General features: G+C 40.4%; 1 protein-coding gene across 2 annotated transcripts in view; it reads right to left on the reverse strand.

The window, feature by feature from the left end:
- The window catches only part of tncb (tenascin Cb), a 57,947-nt gene that overhangs the window by 18,739 nt on the left and 18,966 nt on the right, over nt 1–20,242 (reverse strand). Inside the window, exons 4-11 of one of the 2 annotated variants that reach the window (XM_086169803.1) lie at nt 19,342–19,605; nt 18,782–18,897; nt 18,198–18,351; nt 11,135–11,404; nt 10,661–10,846; nt 8,308–8,397; nt 7,770–8,033; nt 2,746–3,021 (exon numbers count right to left, since the gene is read on the reverse strand). In XM_086169803.1, the coding sequence (XP_086025929.1) occupies nt 2,746–3,021; nt 7,770–8,033; nt 8,308–8,397; nt 10,661–10,846; nt 11,135–11,404; nt 18,198–18,351; nt 18,782–18,897; nt 19,342–19,605 (1,620 nt within the window). The remainder of the gene's footprint in view (nt 1–2,745; nt 3,022–7,769; nt 8,034–8,307; nt 8,398–10,660; nt 10,847–11,134; nt 11,405–18,197; nt 18,352–18,781; nt 18,898–19,341; nt 19,606–20,242) is intronic. The other variant, XM_086169802.1, reaches the window with a different exon arrangement.

A 20,242-nucleotide genomic window follows, 5' to 3' on the forward strand; every position in this document is an offset into this window, starting at 1 on the left:
AACAGGCCAGCCTCTCTCTGAGCCAGCCTTGAGGGGGGCACAGGCCAGTGTCTCCATGAACCGGTTCCAAAACCGGATAAATGCATAAATGCATCCGGCGTAAAACTTATGCCAAAACCAAATATCCGAATCAAACCTACCAGTCTCATACTGGATCAGTCGAGGCCCAGATTAACAGAGACCACCATTGGTGCTGATATCCTACAGGGTACCTGTGGAAATTAGGCTACTAGTAGAGGCAGCCTTAGAGTTTCTGGCTGGATTGTTCAACAGGGTCTGAGAGAGTGAGAAGATGTCTGAAGAAGGGAGACTAAGAGTGATGGTCCCCATTTTTAAGAATAAGGGGACGTGCAGAATTACTGTAACTACAGAGGTATAAAGTTGATGAGCCATTCAATGAAGTTATTGGAATAAGAAGTGGAACCAAGACTGAAAGCAGAAGTCAGCATTTGCGAGCCTAGAAAGAGTACTGCAGATGCAGTATTTGCTTTGAGTATGCTAATGGAGAAGTACAGAGAAGGTCAGAGGATGCTGAATTACACTTTTGTAGACCTAGAAAATGCACAGGACAGGGTGCTTAGAGAGAAACTCTGGCATTGTATGAGAAAGTCTGAAGTGACAGAGAAGTATGTTAGACTGGTGCAGGACATGTATGCTTGTTGTGAGACAGAAAAGAGCAAGGTGGAGGGAGGACTTCATCAGGGATCAACCCTGAGCCCCTTCTTGTTTACAGTGGTGATGGACAGGTTGACAGATGTTTGCAGATGACATTTTGATCTGCAGTGAGAGCAGAGAACAAGTTGAGGAAAATCTTGAGAGGTGGAGGTATGCTCCAGAAAGGAGAGGAATGAAGGTTACTTACAGCAAGACAGAATATATGTTTGTAAATTAGAGGAACCTGGGGAGTGGAGATCAAGGGGAAGGATATCAATAACTTAGGGTAAACAGTCCAGAGCAGCAGCCAACCCACTGAAGGGAAAAACCCAAAGGGAAAGAAGAAGATTTAGATGTGGGAAGCCATTGCACCTGCAGCCCCTTTGTAATGTGTTTCCACCTGCTGACATTACAGACCAGGTGTTATTCAGTCTGGATTGAACAAACTGTCTGACTGACATGTTTAAAGTTAATTAAACAGGGATCTACAGCTGAGCTGATAGTGACTATTTTTTTCTTTCTTTTTGGGGGTGGGTGAGGGGGCGTTGTTTTTTTGTTTAGATCTCTTAGAGTTATAGTATGAGCTTTGGTCCATATCACATCCAAGCATCAAGCTAGGGTTAGATTCCTGATGGATTGCTCTTGACTGGGTGTTCCTTGGGAATATGAATTGAGAATGCTATCCTCATGAAGAACTACTCTCCACCACAGAGGCTGATATGGATATTTACAACTTATCAAGATGAATGTTGAAAAAAGGAGTTTTAAAAAAAGGGTTAGTTTGAAACCCTATACATTACTACAAGAAAAGTGTCTCGTGGACTTAGCCTCTCTCCTTGAAGACATTTTACCTCCCATCTGAGAGGCCTCTTCAGTTACAAAAGACCATGGGGGGTTTCCGGTATATATCACTCCAGCAGTTATATACTGGAAAGAAAATTATATATCAGCAGTTGTTTATTAGAACGTCTTCAACGTCTACTGGAGGTGAAGAAGCTTCTCAAATGAGAGGAGAAACATCTTCTAGAGAAAACCCAGTGACCACAAGAAGATTTGACAATAGTTACAGGAAAAGAATCATGATGTGTCTAAGTTTTTGTATTTTGTCAAACTAATCCTTTCAGTAACACACAAAAAATAAATATACTGTATAAATAGAACAAAAACTTTCAGCATAGATGTGGAATCCAACTATTTCATGTATACATTATTGGCATAAATTGTAAGATTCTGAAATGAACCTCCAGAGAAAACAATGTCAGCAGAAGATTGTTCACGCTCTGGTCCGACATTTGAACTTAAAGTTTGATCAAAATCATAATCATAAATGTGAAAAGTGGCTCATATCACTGTCAAGATTACACAATTAGCATTTCATTGTGACATAAAGAGGTGATCTCCACCCTTGAGTAAGATTGACCAAAGTTCAGAACAGAAATCATGGCTCATGTATCCGATACTGACACAGAGACAAAAATAATTGGGTTCTCCAAAACATGTGTGTGTCAGATATGTAAGATTTAGCCAACCATCAGTTATGTCTAAATATGACAAATAAATGTAGACTACTGAATATCTGGTCATGAAAAGATTTTGACAAGCAGAAAAGGTACTTTGTTCCTGTTGAGAGATAGTGATTTTGTCTTTGTCAGAAGTGGGTTACAATCATGCATATTTGGCTTTGATTTAAAAAGATAAATGACCCACAGGTAGCTTCTGTATACAGTTTTAACCTAACATTGAATATCACCCTTGGGGTTTGTGCCATGGGTAGTGATGTGAAGATATCCTCTGATAGAGGATGCAATGCAAAGTGATTGGCACACTTGGTCAAATATAGGCAAGTTAACAAAAATCTTGAGTTTGGCTCAGATTTTAAGGTATTGAAACAGCTTCAAATCAAGTGGTTACCGAAGAGAGAATAAACACCACTAGAAGGTCCTTGGGAATCGCTTTACACCAAAACTGCAGCGTTCTGTGAAAGGATGATTCGACAGCAGTCGCTTGGGAAGTCTGCAGACATGTTCGGTGTATCAGAGAAAGAGAGAAAAGAAGGAAAGAGCAAAGTCCCAACATTGACGGCATCGGTACCTGTGATGGTTTCTGCAATTGTGGGGCCTAAGACGACCCCCCTGTACCAGCCATACAGATTGACCCTGTACCAGGTGCTGGGGCTGAGTCCAGATATGGCAAGGCTGCGAGCATCGCCATGCACCGTGTGATTTTGCCACTCGGCGCTCGTCTCTGCATCTGTAACCTCAATCAGAAAGGCCTCAAATGCCCCTTCCTCAGCAGACCAGGACAGGAGGAAGCTGTCCCATGAAACATCGCCGATTGTGACATCAGTCACCACTGGCTTCTCCTCCTCTGGTTGATGAAAAGCATAGCAACATGGAGTTACAGGACTTTAACACAGAATAAAAGTGTTAGAGGTTCAATAGAGGTTCATCAGTGCTAGTACAGGACATTTGTACATGATGTATTGTGAAAAAAACAACAACCCAAAGCAAACATTTTCTTCCATCATTGCACTGACCTTAATGCAGGCATTAGGGCTCATTGAAATGTACATGGTGAAACACAAACAAACAACTGCATTGAACATTTGCAGCACAGTGGATGACAATGGCAGCGGGAAAGGAGGGGGGGTTGGCGCGGATGAGCGCTCATTTGTATTTCATTCATTTAATTCTGCTGTCAAGAGACTGGCCCTTGCTTTGTACTGCGTGGAAATATTCCCTATTTTCACTACAGAAGGCCAGAGAGAACAATTCCCCTCATTATCTTTGGCTGCCTGGAAACGTCTCCTCAATATTACCATATAAGTGGAGAGACTTGAAGCTAGAGAGCAGCAGCCAGACATGCTGATGCAGCTAGTGTGCATTAATGGCTGTGAATGAGCCATTAACATTTGAAGGTGTGGCGTAGCCCGGCCGCAATGGCAGAAGTATGCCGTCCACTTCAGACCTATGGGGGAGGCCATGCAGAGCCACATGCAGCAGCCCGTAATTGGACTCCATTGTGTGCGCGAGCTTTCACATAGGAGAGACGAAAGAGACAGAGATTGATGGCGCAGGTAAACACCAAGACTCCCATTATCCTCTTTTCACTGTGTGGCAGAGTGGAGAGCAAATGGGATGGAAGACAATATGGATGTAATGGGACTTAATGGGGTGTTGGCAGAATCAGCTGATCATTTGTATTGGACTGAGAGAGAACATGCATTCACAGTTTGATTGGCCATGTCATTGATTGCCTTAGTAGGTGGATTGAGTTATTGTTATATTCAGACCTTTGGGGAATTTGCAACAGATATGCTGCTCTGATATAAACTGTAGTGAATAATTCCATCTCTTAGCCAATTCAGTGATACAATTTGGGGGGGAAAGGCGGGTTAAGTTTGGGCTAATTGATAACTTTGATCAGTCAGACTCCATCTTTTGAGATCTTGAAAACATCTTTCCAGGTATGTTTCATTTACATGTGGCCTAAAATCCCATTAGACAACATTACAACCTCAAAACTCATCAGTGAGGTAGAGAGGCATGTTACACCTCTTGTTGTGGGCCAAAAGTGTGAATTATAAGACCATCCTTAAAATGGTGATATTGCAGTATTGCATTTTATTTCATTTTTATTACATATCGGTACTTTAAGTTTCACTGAAAAAATGACTGTTTTTGCCAACTAAAAAAGCAAGGAGATCTGTCGTCTTTGTGGTGATATGTTAGTCATGATTCTATCCTAAGAGAACACAAGTCATGTCATCAAAACTATGGAAATGAGTCTGAACCAGTCTGTCTGAAAAAAGCCCCTGTAAAAATGTTGATGACAGTATGAAAGATCGAAAATGTAAATTTTTCAAACCTTTCAATATTTATGTCTGTAATAGAACTATTATACTGCATAATATATTCATGAAATCCCTTTGCCTTCAGCCAAGATTGTGCTCTTTAAATAGAGCGACATGACTTTGTACCGAGGTGAGAAGAGACCACTGACAGTAAAAAGGTGAGAAGCAAAGCGTTTAAAGACTGCTTAGGGTTCAACGACAGACTCATTGAAAATGTATTCCTAATTATATTTTTAATAAAAATATCCTTGGTGGGACTGAAGTTTCAGCATTGTCTTAAGTCTGATAATTTTCTGGCATTATGTTCAGACCTTAAACCTTTCGCCTGAGACTGCAAAACATTTTTAATACAAGCAGCACATTACGTTCATTAGTTTATTTTGTGGAAAAGATACATTCTAAAACTGCTATGTTGAAAAAGAAAAAAAAATCTGCATTTGGGTGATGGCGTAGGAGGTCAGGGCAAAAGCATAAATCTGTATTTACTGGTTATAGATTTTAATAAAATCTTTAATGTATTATTAAATTCTACTTTTTTTTTCTTCTACAATTTTTTTTTAAATAAGAAAAATGGCATGTGTGTGTCTTTCTGCGAGTGACTCCATATCATAAGCAGAAAATGTATTCTCAACTCAGCAGGTGTCTAGCTGCCCATCAACATAAGTGATGTTTGGTTGATGAAAAAAAAAACCCATTGCCAATGAAGAGTTTGATGTAAATAGAAAATTTGTATGTTTTATTAGCGAGATTGTATGTCTGTGTGTGTTTGTGTGTGTGTGTGTGTGTGTGTGTGTGTGTGTGTGTGTGTGTGTGTGTATGATTTAATAACCTTGAAGTGATCCTCTTATCAATACATGCAACTGAAGTTGTGTGCCAAATATTCTTCTCAGATATCACCTCATCCCTTTGATATCTGCAATTTGACACACACTCATTACAAGCGCATTCATCTTCAACCCGAAACCACCGCCCCAGTGGTGCGAACACCACACCACACTGCGATACACATCACGCATGCCGACGATCATGCTTTTGTCATGCAACATGATTTCTGTGGGAGTAAATCACCCCAATAAACAATGCATACAATTTGTTTCTGGTGCAATACAGCAGAACTGTGAGCATCTTATTGGATTGATATCTGGACTCCTCTTCACAATGTAAGGTATTATGAAAGATTTGCATGTTAATCTCATTTGTACTGAAATGAGCTTTAAAAACAGCTGCCACAGAATGGCTGAATTGCTGTCAGTCACCTGATTATGTATGATAGTGTTAGAGTTATTAATACGCTGTGATTCGATCTCCCTGTTTGCTCCTTGTTCATATCAAGAAGTTTATTCTCTCAGCAGGTAACTTCAGCTAACCTTCGGAAACGGTAAAAATCAACCGCTTGCAATCCTGTCTGCAAACCTCCCCTCACCTCTGCCCCTCCTCTTTCCTTCGGTGCCTCCTGTAAAACCGGAGCAATCTGTGTTTGCACTGTCTGGAGACGATAAAGGCTGTGGATCGGTCCAAGCTGTGGATTAGAGGGCTGCTGATTTCGGAGACAATGTTTTAACAGGAGTCCCAGCATGTGGCCTTTTATCTGACAGACCCACAGTTCATCGCGGTCAAATCGCACAAAACCAGAGGGGAGCATGGCTCACGCCAACAATTATCACATGAATGAACATTTTGCAAGGCACACTGGTCCTTACAAACACACCCAGACACACAGACACACACACAGCATCAGGTTCAGATTGTTTCGGATTTCTGTCCTGGTCTTAATCATACGCACCACACGTAAAGAGTAGAACCAAGTGCACACTTCACCCACCCATGTCCACACACACACACACACACACAAACACACATGAAACAACAAATTGAAATTTTTGGGATCCAACATTTTGGTCTCCACCAACAATATAGGACCCCACAAGTTGAGCATGAGGCCTGCATCTCATAAGTATGGTTAAATAAGACAAAGCACACAGCCAAAGTCTTTATTTGGATCTGCTTGGCAGCTTGCAACCTCCAAGAAATGGAGCTAAAGAAAGTTATTTTAAAATTCACCAGGTTCCCCCCTCATGCCATATCAATTTTCCCCATGGTCATGCATTTAATGTACATCCGTTGCATAACTAAAAGACTTGTTTGGCTTGGAAGCACCTTGACCACAGCATGAAAGATATGCTGCAATCACATCATTTGACTATTCTGGTTTTAGGCTGTAGTAAAAAATGGGGTGACACGAAGAAAAATAATCCCACAAGCTATAAATGAAACTCTGGGAGTAGAGGGGTGGGGGGGTCTTTGAGTGTGCAAAGAAACAGGGACTTACATTTAGTAGCTAACAATGAATCCAATTCATTGCAGTGGGTTGGCTGCAATCCTGAAGGGGGGTGGGAGGGGGCAGAAAAGCTTGATCTCATTTTAAAAAGAAGTTCTCTTATTCTATTAGTCTGCTGATCAGCTTAAAACACATGGTGACGGGCCATCACTGTCAGATCAGCCTCAGACAGTTACTAACTGTCCAGCACACCTTCCATTGTTTATCTGAGAAAATGTGTTTTTATTTGAAATTAAAGTCAAAGAACGTTTCTGGTAAAATAGAACTAAGCATTACTGGATGGAATTAATAGTGAAGTGAGATGGGATTTTGCTGATCGTTATTATCACATTGAAGCTGAGATCTTGGAATTTCATGGAATGGAATTTCATCGCTTAAAACTTTGTAACATTTGTAATGTTGCGTGACAACATCATCCCCTTGCAGTTCTTGAGCATTTGACAAAATGTAATCAGTTCATCCTTAAACCCGAATCATCTGAACAGTGCTGAACATAGCTGTCAGCGTACAGACACATTATAATGAAAATGTGGGAAATTTAGTAAGAATAATTAGTCAATAATTCACCTTTGATCTAAGAAAGAAAAATATTTAGAGCCCTCTTGACCGGAACTGTGTCCCTATCACCCAAATCATATACATAACAAGGTATTTGCTGTTTTCTTTGGGAATCCTCATAAGACAACACTTCATCAGGATTACCCAGCATTACACTTGCAAAGTTACAGAGTAACCTTGGGTGAACTGATAATAATGCTCACAGTAATTCTGCAGGATAAACTATTGTAATAAATACTAAATAATTATCATTAAGTCCCACAGTAGCACTGGACTTTGTGGTGCATGGAACACAGACATTCTGTTAAATATGCCACTTCACACAAACAGAAATCGTACCGTTAAAGAGATATTTTCACAACTAACCTGTGGGCGCAGAGACGGTTACGGGCGAACTGGTCTTTCGTCCCCTCACGGCATTGATGCTGATGGTGTACAGCATGCCAGGCGTCAGATTTCTCAGTGTGAAAGACTCAAAGGTGCCCGGAAACTCTTCCTCGGCTCTGTGGCCGTCAGCAGACACATAGACCAGCGTGTAGGAATCCAGTTTGGCCAAGGGGCGCTTCCACTCGAGCGTCATGGTGGTTTCTGTCACCTCTAAAACGGTTAGGTCTTTCGGTGCATCAAGAGCTAATGGATCATGAAGAGGCAAAAGGCGATGGTTAGAACTTGACAATACCGGACAAGATGTCCCACTTTGTAAGACAGAGACAAAGGTACAGTTCATAAAAACACCTGTTCTCTCAACAGCGACTGAAAGTGTCATCTGACACACAAGAATGGATTCACCTTGTCAAGAGGTGGTTCATAGAATTGAAATATCTGAGGTGAATCCAAGTTATCTGGTTAAACAGATATGACCTACTAAGTGATATACGCTGTCGAGACACTGAATGAATCTCACCGGTCACGGCATTGGTGGTTGTCGGCAGACTCTCCCGTTCATCTTTCACTGCTGTCACTCCCATCCCATACTCTGTTCCAGGTCTCAGACCTGCGGAGAAGGGTAAAAAGGATACAGCTGTGATAAAGAAACAAAAAGCGACATCGAGATTTGTTTACGCGAATCCAGTGCGGTGTTGCCAACTGAAGCAGCAGGGTAGCTCTGCGTGTCAAGTGGTCAGCTGTCGGCTCCAGAGCCAACAGGAAACACAAAATCTCGTTCATGTGGCTCGGTTGTACCATAGCCTAATTGCATTTCACTGTAAGCATGAGCTCACCGTGCAACATGACTGTTGTATTTGTATGATGGATCTATAGGGTCCTTGTCGCGTAGCAGAAACACTACTTGCTCTGATGCAGTGGGCATCTGAGACCCTTTGGTCCATACAATTAAACACTCTCTCTGCCTGATCACCTCTAATTCCTTTATTAACTCCCACAGAGGTCATCACACACACAGAGTCTTGCAGCATGAAATTACACCTAATGCTCAGGAAACTCATTATCAATAAAATCACGACCGTGAAGGCAATTACAGATAATAACTGTGTGAAAGAACTGCTGAGGTGTGTATGGAGAAAAGGGAGGCATCTGCTGAATGGACATAGTGCTTTATTTTCACAGGATGGGCCCCCCAAGGACAAAGAAATGGGGCCAAACAAAGACACTATTAGCCTATTTTGGGAAGTTTTTTTTTCGCCTCTCACTCTCATAGTGTCGAATCTAGAAACAAACAGAAGAAAGAACATCCGCCACAAAGCATTGCTTTATAATGTCAGCGGCGCTGATGGATGAAAACGTGCAGGCTTCCGTTGTTTGAGTAAGATCTCACTGAGAAAAGTAAGCTGCCGTGTTATTCAGTTTAAACGATGAATGCCAAACCCCCTGGGTGGTTTCCCAATAAAGTGGAGCCTTTGTAGATGTGCAAACATTTCACGACACAAAACAAAATCCATTCCATGTTGGAAACGAGCAGACTGAATCTGACACTGTCTGTGTAACAGGAAGCAGGAAAATATGAAATACTTGAAACTTTATCATTATTTTCAGCTTTTCAGCTGTGTCATTTGGATGTGAAGGTGGCAATGAGCTAATATGTACCTGCAGCAGGTAGAGGAATGAACCCTTATTTGAAATAGAAAATGAATTTGTCCTTACTTGTCAGAACTATAAAACCTGAATTAATTGCTCTGGCACGTGAGAGAAAATCATTAAATTATGAACTCCAAAATTCAAATGTTGTGATATTTAGACTTAAAATAATGAAATTTAATACAACTATCACTCAGAATCGTAATCATAATCATAACCATAATCACAACCTTAATCACAATCGTAGTCATAATCATAATCAAAATCATAACCATAATCATGATCATAATGAATGATAAGCATTAGCATAATCTATAATAAAATAAGTTACCTCTAATAACATCTCAAATGTCTCAGTATAGCACCCCGTTATGCAAATGCATTCAGCGAAACTTCCTATTGTGCAAAATAAATACTTGGAACATGCCTGCAGATTCTCATTATGAAGTATTATTAATGTCTACTTAGAGTAGTATAGTGTCTCTTGGAAAGAAATGCTATTGCCATAAACTCATTGAGGACTACAAAGTACCAAAGAGTTTACAGTGTAGTATTGGGGGGGGGGGGGGGGGGGAACAAATGGAATAAACCTGTCAGTAACATTACATAAGCGTAGACTTCAGTTAAACTACCTGTATAATTATCGATCAATAAATGTCCCTTTTCTCACCTCATAATCCCCCCAAATGTTCAAATGCTCTGTATCTTTTTGTGTTGAGTATCTAGCTCCGGATGCAGTGCTACATGGGTTTGCCGGACACTGAGGATGGATTTCTATCGACTAGTCTAACCGTGCCTAACTTAGTTACTTTGGGGGTAGATTTGATTTCCATTTGCTTTTTTTGACATTGTTCTTCTGGCAAAATGGAAAGCAACATCATGAAGTTGTAAATGTTGTTATCTTCATGGTTTTATTTGGTTGGTGGGCAAGGGCACATCTGCCTCACAGCCAAAAAACTTCACCCTTGAAGGAAAACGGATTTTATTGGAAACGAAGCCAATCTTCCCAGACTGGCAAGATGTTTTTTTTTTCAAGCTGTTTGTGACCAAGTTATCCAACGTCCAACAATGACTTATCTCGAAGTCAAACAGTAAACTAACCGACTGGTGTGTAAGTAGTGAGCTAAAAGAGTGTTAAGTCTGTACATCCTTGTGCTCGAGGTGATTTGATTCTGGATGTTGTTTTTCTATAAATGTGTACGTGTAATACTGCCTTCCAGTACCGGTGATCTTGGCCTGCGTTGTGTCTTTGGGTCCTGGAGGGAAAAGCAGCTCTCTGTGTTCCCCTCCGGACAGAGGTCCAAACTTGATGCGGTAGTTCTCCACATTCGCTTGGCTGTTTTTCCACTCGAGAGTGATGCTCTCATCCGTCAGCTCCACTGTCTGCAGGTCCCTGGGGGCGTCAAGGTCTGCAACACACACCCACACACACACTTACGGATTAGACTTTTTACAGATGTTAATCCTTTCCAGAACCTAACTGAATTCTCCTCATTACTCTTGGGAGGGCAGTTGGTTCTTCAAAGAACAAACACACATCAGCAAAATATCCTTTCTCATAAAAGTTTAGCCGTAAGTGAAGCATGTGTGGTCCAGTCAGTCTCCCCGGCTGAGACACAGAACAACGCCGCTTTTAAACCTGCATTCAATAGACAGTCGGCTGTGGCAAGTAAGAAATATTTAGAATTTATGGTTACCTGTGAGGAAGGACTCATAGACAGGAACGCTGGTCTGCTCTCCCCTACGGGCTGACAGAGATACTTCATATCTGGTGTCCGGATTGAGGCTTCCCAGATGGTACTGGGTATCAGTGGATGACAGCTCGACAACGTAGCGGTCATCAGGACGGGAGCTGGGCCTGTAGGACACAGTGACCCCGTCCACCTCGGCGACAGGCTGGAACCACGTCACCAGGGCAGTGGTGTCTGTCACATCCCGGATGTCCACCTGGCTGGGGGCATCGATTCCTGGAGGGGTGACATAAAAAAGAAATAAAGAATTCTGTCGATTGTCATTTTGATGCTTTGCACACAAATTCGATGCATATGGTTTCACCCCCCCCCCCCCCAAAATATCTAAACTACGATTCAAAATGATAGGAAAAAATGAAAAAATCTTAACCTGAGTAAGGAGCTTAAGATCATGCTATCGTGGATGAAAAGACATATGAAACAACATTATCGAGTATTAACTGATTCAAAAAATGCTTAATGCAACAGTTAATGACACCATTAAGACCCAGGGAGATGAGGGATTGATAGATTCATCATTTAAATGTCTTTTCTTCACACATGCTTCACTGGCACTTTTGCCTCATTTGCAGCCCTGACTTATTCGCACCCAAAAACCTTTCAGTATTTGTCAACCTGTTTTACTTTGAGGAGTTGAACAAGGTCAAAGCAGTCACTCTTACACCTGAACAATCGATTTTCTGCCCGTAGCATTTTTGCAGGCCGAGTATTTCCTTTGCATGATGTCCCGCAAATTGTTCGGTTTGATTTTGACATCACATCGATCCATATCAAGGCTCCTCTTGACATTTCTTTCCCCACATAGTTATCTCTTAAGAGCTGACAACCCCTCCATTGTTTTGACAGAGCAGATTAGAACAGTCATTGAACAAAAACATTCGGGTATGTGTCGGTGGACGCAGAAGAGCAGATATTCTGGTCATGATTTGTACTATTTTCCAACACATCACAGATGTGTGACTGAGCAATTACATTTATACCTGATCACTCAGATGGTCCTCTTATAGCTGTGAGAATGGAAATGTGAACTAGACTGCTCATGAAGGGGAAAAGTGAACTCAAATTAGTTTGCTGATTCCCTTTATGCATTATTAGTCTTTCAAAATGTCTGATATTTTTCAAAAGCTTTGAATCTCATGAATCCAGTATCTTGGATTGGCAAAAATTAGATATATTACAATGTGTAATTGTATTTCACAGACTTGAAGTGGTCTGCCAACAACAAAGTTTCATTTTCATACATTTAAAAGGAACAAATATTGGTTGGTCACATTTCTGAATTCATCTGTTTTCATCACAACCCCCGAATTTCTCTGATGAGGATTAATATAGTTTAATATGATATTAAGTTGTAAGTCTATGTGACATGTCAGGGTTTCAGTTTGGAAAGGATGCTGGTCTGGTTCTTTTCAATTGTTTTTTTTTTCAATACATTCTCAACCACTGGCAACAGCCTACAGTATACAGTATATATTGAATTGAATCTGTATTAACTAATCTCCATTTAAGCTCTCTTATGCCGTATGATGTTTAGAGGCAGGGTCATGAGGGTGGTGCAGACTTTTATATGCAGAAATATAGTGATTTCAGCAGTTCATTGACTCAAATATGTGACAGACCTTTCGTATTTATGAGGTTATTCAAACTATTTACAGATCAAAACCCCACTCCATGAAGGGTGCCTGTTCACCAATGCTGAAATTGATTAGTCACACGCAAGCAACTTCAAGAAAGTCATCCCTCTGTGCAGGACTGATAAAGTGAAGAATCTGCATGAGAGCTGAGCACAGATGTGCGTGAAAAGACTGTGAATGTGTCGCTTGGGTCACAATGCCATCCTCCCAGGAGGCCAGTGTCCCTGAGGGTGACTGACTGGTGCCTCCGACACATGGTGGGATGGCGAGGATGAGAGGGGGGCAAGTGACTCACTTAAAAAAATGAACCTCCTCAGTATGCTAATCCCACAGTATGCATAGTTTTCAATGAGGGACATGAGGAAGGTCTGAATGATAAAAAGAATTTCGGACCTTAATATCCAGCTATGCTTACATCAGGGCAGGGGACTGCCCTAGCTTTTCCTGGATAGTTTATTCAACATTCATGGGGGAATGTTAACAAATCCATGTCAAATGGAAAGAAAAAAAAACGTGATCCATTTAGCCAAGAAGTAGTTTAAAGGAGTTTAAACTCATGGTTGTGTAATTTGACGCATATATTAAATGATATATCAAATGATATATCAAATGATTAGATTATATATATATATATATATTAATGTGACACATTTATTAAATACCACTGACATAATGCACCATGTCAGCCATGTCACCATGTTATTGAATGAATCTAATCTAATCTAATCTAATGTAATCTAATCTAATCTAAACTAAACTAATCTAATCTAATCTTATTTTATCTAATGTAATCTAATCTAATCTAACAATATCATTGTAATTCAAGGAATTAACGAGACATCACTGAGTATTTGGTAAAGCACGTGCTGGACATTTCAATATCAGATTATCATTTTTGAGCATAAAATGTCACCACTTTATATAATTAGGTATTTGTGTGACATTCTGTCAATACTCATGTAATGTTGATTCATCATTTCACCTGGAAGTAGAAATGTTGAGAACGCGTGAAATAAATTCCTTCAAGACATGATTGAAAAATACATGTAAAAATTGGACAAGGGACCATGAAAACCCTTCACGTTATAACTGCACATTAAGACAGTCAGTTGAAACCATTGTTATGAAAGCAGTTCAAATCTAATCACTCAAAAATGATTTCACTCATAAACATGAAATAGTTTTTTCACTGGTACTTTGATTCATCTCTTGCACTCTGAGAGGTTATTTTACAAAACATGCATGAAACAATTACTACGTAGAATTTGGTAATATTTTGTTGGTGTGCAATGTTTCAAAACAATGTGAGGATAAAATGTCAATACTGAACAATTCTCAGATAATCAATCCCCAAAATTAAACAATTGACGATGTCCCTTGTATTTGGTAAAAATTATTTTCTCATTGTGCCCACTGGACATTAGTTAATTGTCATTGGATAACGGCCAGAAAAGTGATTAGTAGCACATTATGTTGTTATGAATATCACGCACACACACACACACACACACACACACACACACACACACACACACACACACACACACACACACTAATCCTTATGACACAAGATATTGCTATGAGTTGAAATGCTGATACATTGTTGTTATGCCACTGCATTCAGTTACTCCACCGAGCAACACTTGACTATGTCTGTAAAAAAGGATAGAGCTGTCTTTCAAAACAATGCATGTAGTCTAAATCTTTCAAGCTTGAAATCTGTTCATCTTGGCTTGCCCTCTTGTAAATAAGCTTGTCTATATTGTCCCCCACACATTGTAGAGGGGTGCAGATGCTCTCTGGCAAAGCCATCCCTTGCTTACACACTGGAAACCAGCCTGAAATATGAAACAGTTACATTCATACTGAAATGTCTGTTTGAGTGAATTGTTTTGCCTTTTAAATGCTGGATCGCGTTAAAAGCGATCCTGGAAAATTGGAAAATCAATCAAAATATGAGAAGGAGCTGGATAAATATAGTTTTGAATGATATGTGTCTACACTTTCCTGCTAGAATTCCTTTTCAAACATGCATTTAAATGTGATCCAAAGTCCAGCTTTGAGCTTTGTCGCCTCATCATATGGTCCACTTCTATTGTATCTCATCTACTATTTTGATTTTGGTGGATCCCCATGAAATACGACACAGCAATGCACAATCAGTATGTTTGATTGTCTGTGTGGCCAATATAGATCACCCAGGCTGGAGAATCTGTTCACTTCTCAGATTAGAGTTGCTATCCTTTCAATCATTTTGTCTGTATCATTTACTTGCATCATTTTTTTTTTTACTCTTGTTGTAAGAATCCAAATAAATGTACAAAATACAAAAATAAAAAATGACAGCCCATTGTTTCATGTCAATTATCGAACTCACCCTTGTTTACGTTAAGGCAATGATGGACTATTGATGGTGTTTCCAAGGATAGATCTGTTTAGAGTACTTTCATGCTAAACATAATGTAAGAAGAGGCCACAGCATTGAGGTGCTGCCATTTATCAAACTAAGTTTTGAATGTGACTGGCATGTCAATGACTGCTGACGCCACTTTACTGAAACAAAAGTCAACCGGGGGGAATGTTCACACAGCTTGAGTTCAGGTTTAAAATTTCAGCCTGGGAAGAGAGCAACAATCTAAAGAAAACAGTTAACTGCTTCAGCAAGAGTTTCATGCTCTGCTGCCAGATCAGCACAGAGGACACAGACAGAGGACTGTGAAGTTGCAAGTTACACTCTGTTTTCAAACTTTATATTGATCTGATCAGAGTGTTGCAAGCCGCTGGGTTTTATAAGCTGATAGAGTGAGGGAGATATCTCATAACAAGGATGGAAATCCATATCTTTTTTTTTTCCACCATCCCTGCTATATCACATCAGTGCAATGAAAGTTAATGAGCTAATCACTCAGGGCTGACATGTCAAGCTGTTTTCAATACTCTGTTGTGCAGCTGCCGAATCGATAACCCCAATTCAGGAGCCAATGATCCCCTGCAAAGTATGAAGGTGAGAAACTGTTTTGGATTTTTAACTTTGAAGAGGCTTGATGACAATAATTCCACAGGAACATATTTTCCAAGGATTGGCAACCTTTATATACGATATGTACAGTATATGTATATTTACACAGCATGTTCTCCTTTAAATCTGTGTGGTAAAATTGGTGTGTTTGTAATTCTGATCTGGTAATAAGTTGATACCTTAATACCTTCAACAATGCTTTTGAGCATGATTATATGTTGATAACTGTTGATAAATGCTTCAGTGCAATGTATTAGAGATTATAACATTAATATTATAACATTCAAAACTAAATTCAAATGACTACTTTTTCAGCCTCACAGCACGAAGCACCTTTGAGTCTGACAAGGGAACTTTTTTGTGTGGAGTTTCCACGTTCTCTCTGTCTGCGTGGGTTTCCTCTGGGTTCTCCGTTTTCTTCCCACATTCAAAAACATGAAGCAGGTTGATTGGGAACAAAATTGGGAAAAATGCCCCGAATGAGATAGTGAATGAATGTTATTTGTCTATGCTTATATATGAGACCCTGCCATTGACTGGCAACCAGTCCAGGGTGAACCCAGTATATGCCGGAGTGGGAAGGCGTACAGACAGATTCAGAGGAATGAATGGCAGTTTCTATGTGTCAGCTTTCTGTTTTCCTGGTCTGTTGGTCCTTGGCTGGTTTGATGTATGTGGCATTTATTTATCTAATTATTGAAATAAAATGACTTTTATCATTATCATTTTTAATTACTTCCATCCTCTGGTCTTCTTCTCCTTCCGGTTTTTCCCTTAAGGGGTCTCCACAGCGAATCAACCTTCTCCATCTAACCCTATTCTCTGGATTCTCCTCTCTCAGACCAACTTCCTTCATATCCTCTCTCACTGCATCCATCAGTCTTCTCTTCCTCGAGACCTCCGATTTGAGCATCCATCTACCAACAGTGACGTGCAGTCAGTAGAGGCAGGTGAGGCTGGGCCTCACCTGGCATCAAGGGAAAAAAAATGTAAAATGAAAAAATAAATTGAATGGTTCTATTTATTCAGTAATTTGTATTAAAAAGTTAATTTCCATCTTACTTCACCATTTTTTTTCTTTTTTTCTCAAAATCGCTGAGAAAAAAAACACATTTCGCATTTAAATATGAAGAAGAGACATGTGGTGACACGGCAGCCAGCGGAGCCCGCTATGGATTGCGCAATGATTCTGCTCACTGCGCTGCCATGCTATGCGTCTGAGACCATATTGCTGTCTCTGTGGATGTCGCAATTAAAATTTTCAAACACTTCAAGAACTAATATATGAACTAAATTTCCATACTTTAGCTGTAGCTCGTGCCGAGCGATCGTAACGCGGCAGCGAAGACACACTAAGTGAGGCACGCAGTGACGGGGCCTCATGCTAGGGGGCACTGGTGATCCCAGGGAGCCTTTTTGATACTTGGCTAAAGAATACTAGAATTTGCAATAGCAAGCTACTGTAAACAGTTAGCAATTCAAGAGCAGCCATCCAGTTATTTTTTCCTTTTGCTGGGCTTTATTTCCAAAATGGAGGATTACATAGCTAAACTGAAAGAAATTTCTAAACTGGACTTTCAGTCAAAGCAGGAGATAATAAGTAAGGGAATTTGCTTCAGACAAGGAGACGGAAGACTTGGTCTTTTCGAACGTAATGGTACACTCGAAAAGGCTGGCTGTGTGGATGTCCACAAAGCGCCTTTTGTGCTTTTCCAGCATTATTTTCTCAATTTCTGACAATCAAACATGAGCGGTCGGCCACTCACATTCAAAGTCAAATTGCACTGAAAACATTCGAGTGTCAAGGATAGATTTGGCTTTGAATGAACAGCAGACTCAACATCAGCATCCACAATGCTAAGGTAAAGGAAAACCGCTCAGCGCTGCTCAGCTGCGCATGGACTTCATTTATAAATAAAGGTAAGAGACGTTTTTTATCACATGTGCTCTTTTCTATGCTACAGTTTTAATGTAAAGAATGCTGATATGATATTTTAAACAAATCACATCGATTGCTGTCAATAAAATGGTGAATAAGCTATGTTTCATATGTTTGTAAATCTGACTGATGACGTCAGTGCCTCACCAGCAATGAACCTCACCGCACATCACTGTCTACCAATATATTCTCTATACCTCCTCTGTACATGACCCAACCATTTATGTCTGGCTTCTCTGACCTTGTCTCCAAAACATCATGCCATTCCTCTGATGGACTCATTGCTGATCCTATCCTTAACTTCCATCCTCTGGTGCGAGGCTAAAATAGTTCTCTTCACACAGCATTGATATGGAGCTGACAATTGCAGAACAAAAGATGGATAAACCAGTAAGCAGCTTGGATTTGTCCACTCACTTGTGACGACACTCTTCGAAGCAGGAGGTCCACGTTTCTTGTTCTTCACCACCTCCAGTTTGACCTCGTACTCCTGGCCAGGACCCAGGCCTGACTGCTCAAAGGTGGTCTCTGGATGGCTTAGAGAGTTGAGAATCTCGCCATCCTCCTCTTTCTGCCAGCAGCAAAAAACACTGGTCATCAACTGCTAAAAAGGCTAGTACTGGCAAGATGTAAAGAGCAAAAGCAGGAAAAAATGGCACGGTGGGTGGTGTTTGGGCTTCAGAATAGACAGTTGATAATGGATAATGGACTGTGGCTTTAAATAGACCCAGGTAACCCTGTTTGTAAAGGTTCCACAAGAAATAAAGTGTTGCATTAAGTATTATCAGTTCAACATTCCCATTAGAGCTGTCGAGACTTGCAACAATTTCATGTTCTGTGAAGTACATCGTAGCCTGTCTTGCTATTTTCCACAGGATATTAAGACAGGCGCCCGTGTATAAACATTGGGAATTTATACAGGGTGCTTATAGTTGGTCCTTTTCCATCAGAGAAAAAATTGTGGATGATAATAATAATAATGAGAGTAATAGAAGACTCACAGTGTTTCTGAAGATGAGGTTCCAACCATCGAATGGAATGTCCAGTGGGTCCCACTGCACCTCCACTGATGTCTCCCGAATTGCCTTAAATTTTAGTCCCTCGGGTTCAGGAAGATCTGATAGGATTAATAAACTCTGTATTCATTTTTATTTTGACTCAAAACCAATTTTCTATTCATTTTCATCTTGAAGATCAGAAACTGATTTTGGCAGTCCCTTTTCAAACAGATGTCTGAAAGGTTATTCACCGAGCAATCGTAATGCTAGCAGAGAACTATCTACTGCAGTGAAATGATGCCTTTCAATAATTTAATCTTCATTTGTCCTCGATGACATGTTTTTAGGTATAGCCAATAAATCACCTGCAAAGCGTTGTCAGAGTTCTGACAGAGAAAAAAAAGGAGGCTTTAGGTTTAGCCTGATAGGGACATCATTCTGCTTTATAAAGAAAAAAGAGAGACATGCAGATAATTTGCAGATCTAAATTTGTATGATGCCGCAGGTTCCCTGTCCCCTGAAAAAATAAGAACTGCAATTTATGTAAACCGTCATTTACTCACGTGTTGCCACCCTTGCACTAACAGGGATGCTCCTCTTGTTGTTGAGAATAGCATAAACACTGATCAGATACTCTATGCCAGGCTCAAGCTCCCGAATAGTGGCCATCTTCTGGTCCCCAGGCACACGCAAATCTAACTCCAGACCTCCAGGGGATGTTGGAACGTAGGTGATCAGGTATTCTGTAACACGCATTTCATTCTCCCAAGACAGATCCACTGTCTCTGGGGTGACCTCCATCACCGTCAGGTCCTTTGGTGGTGACACTGTGGAGAGACACGTAAGGTCAATGTCAAGGATATAAACGTCGGCGCGGCGCAAGATGTCGAGCAATCGTCTTTGGACCCGAATATTCCCGATTCGATTCCTGACTTGTCCAAGTGTTGTCAAGCAAGACATCGAAGCCCTCATTGCTTCCCTGGTAGCCTACTACTTATGGTTCATGCATGATGGCTTTGTTGCAGAGAACCAATTTCCCACAAGGATATATTATTATTATTATAGGATGGTTCAGATGTTGATAAGGGCAGGTTTTCAGATGTTGCTGAATGAAGTGGCAATATGATACTTGAATAATTAGTCCTGCTAAATGTTTTTTTCAAGTGGTATTCTAATAGAAGAGATAATGTCGCTGTAATCAAAAGTAAGCCAGGATAAATATTTCACTCATTTTGCACTTTATAAATGTTGTGTTGGTTTTTGAGTTCATCCAAAGGTTGTCAATTCCCATGCACATAAAAAAACTCTTGCTATTGTATTGATATTGTAGCAACCCTGCAGTACAATTGAGAGGAATGTTCAAAGTTCTGTTTTTTCCTGTTGGCTGTGAATGTGTTTTGGATGAGAGAGCGAGGGGGCAAGGTGTGCGCACGTGAGAGGGTTTGAGAGGCGCGAAGGTAAAAG

This window comes from Fistularia commersonii, chromosome 22 (genome assembly GCF_037954325.1).
Source record: "Fistularia commersonii isolate RoL2024-O1a breed Wild chromosome 22, RoL_Fcom_v1.0, whole genome shotgun sequence".
NCBI classification, from domain to species: Eukaryota; Metazoa; Chordata; class Actinopteri; order Syngnathiformes; family Fistulariidae; genus Fistularia; species Fistularia commersonii.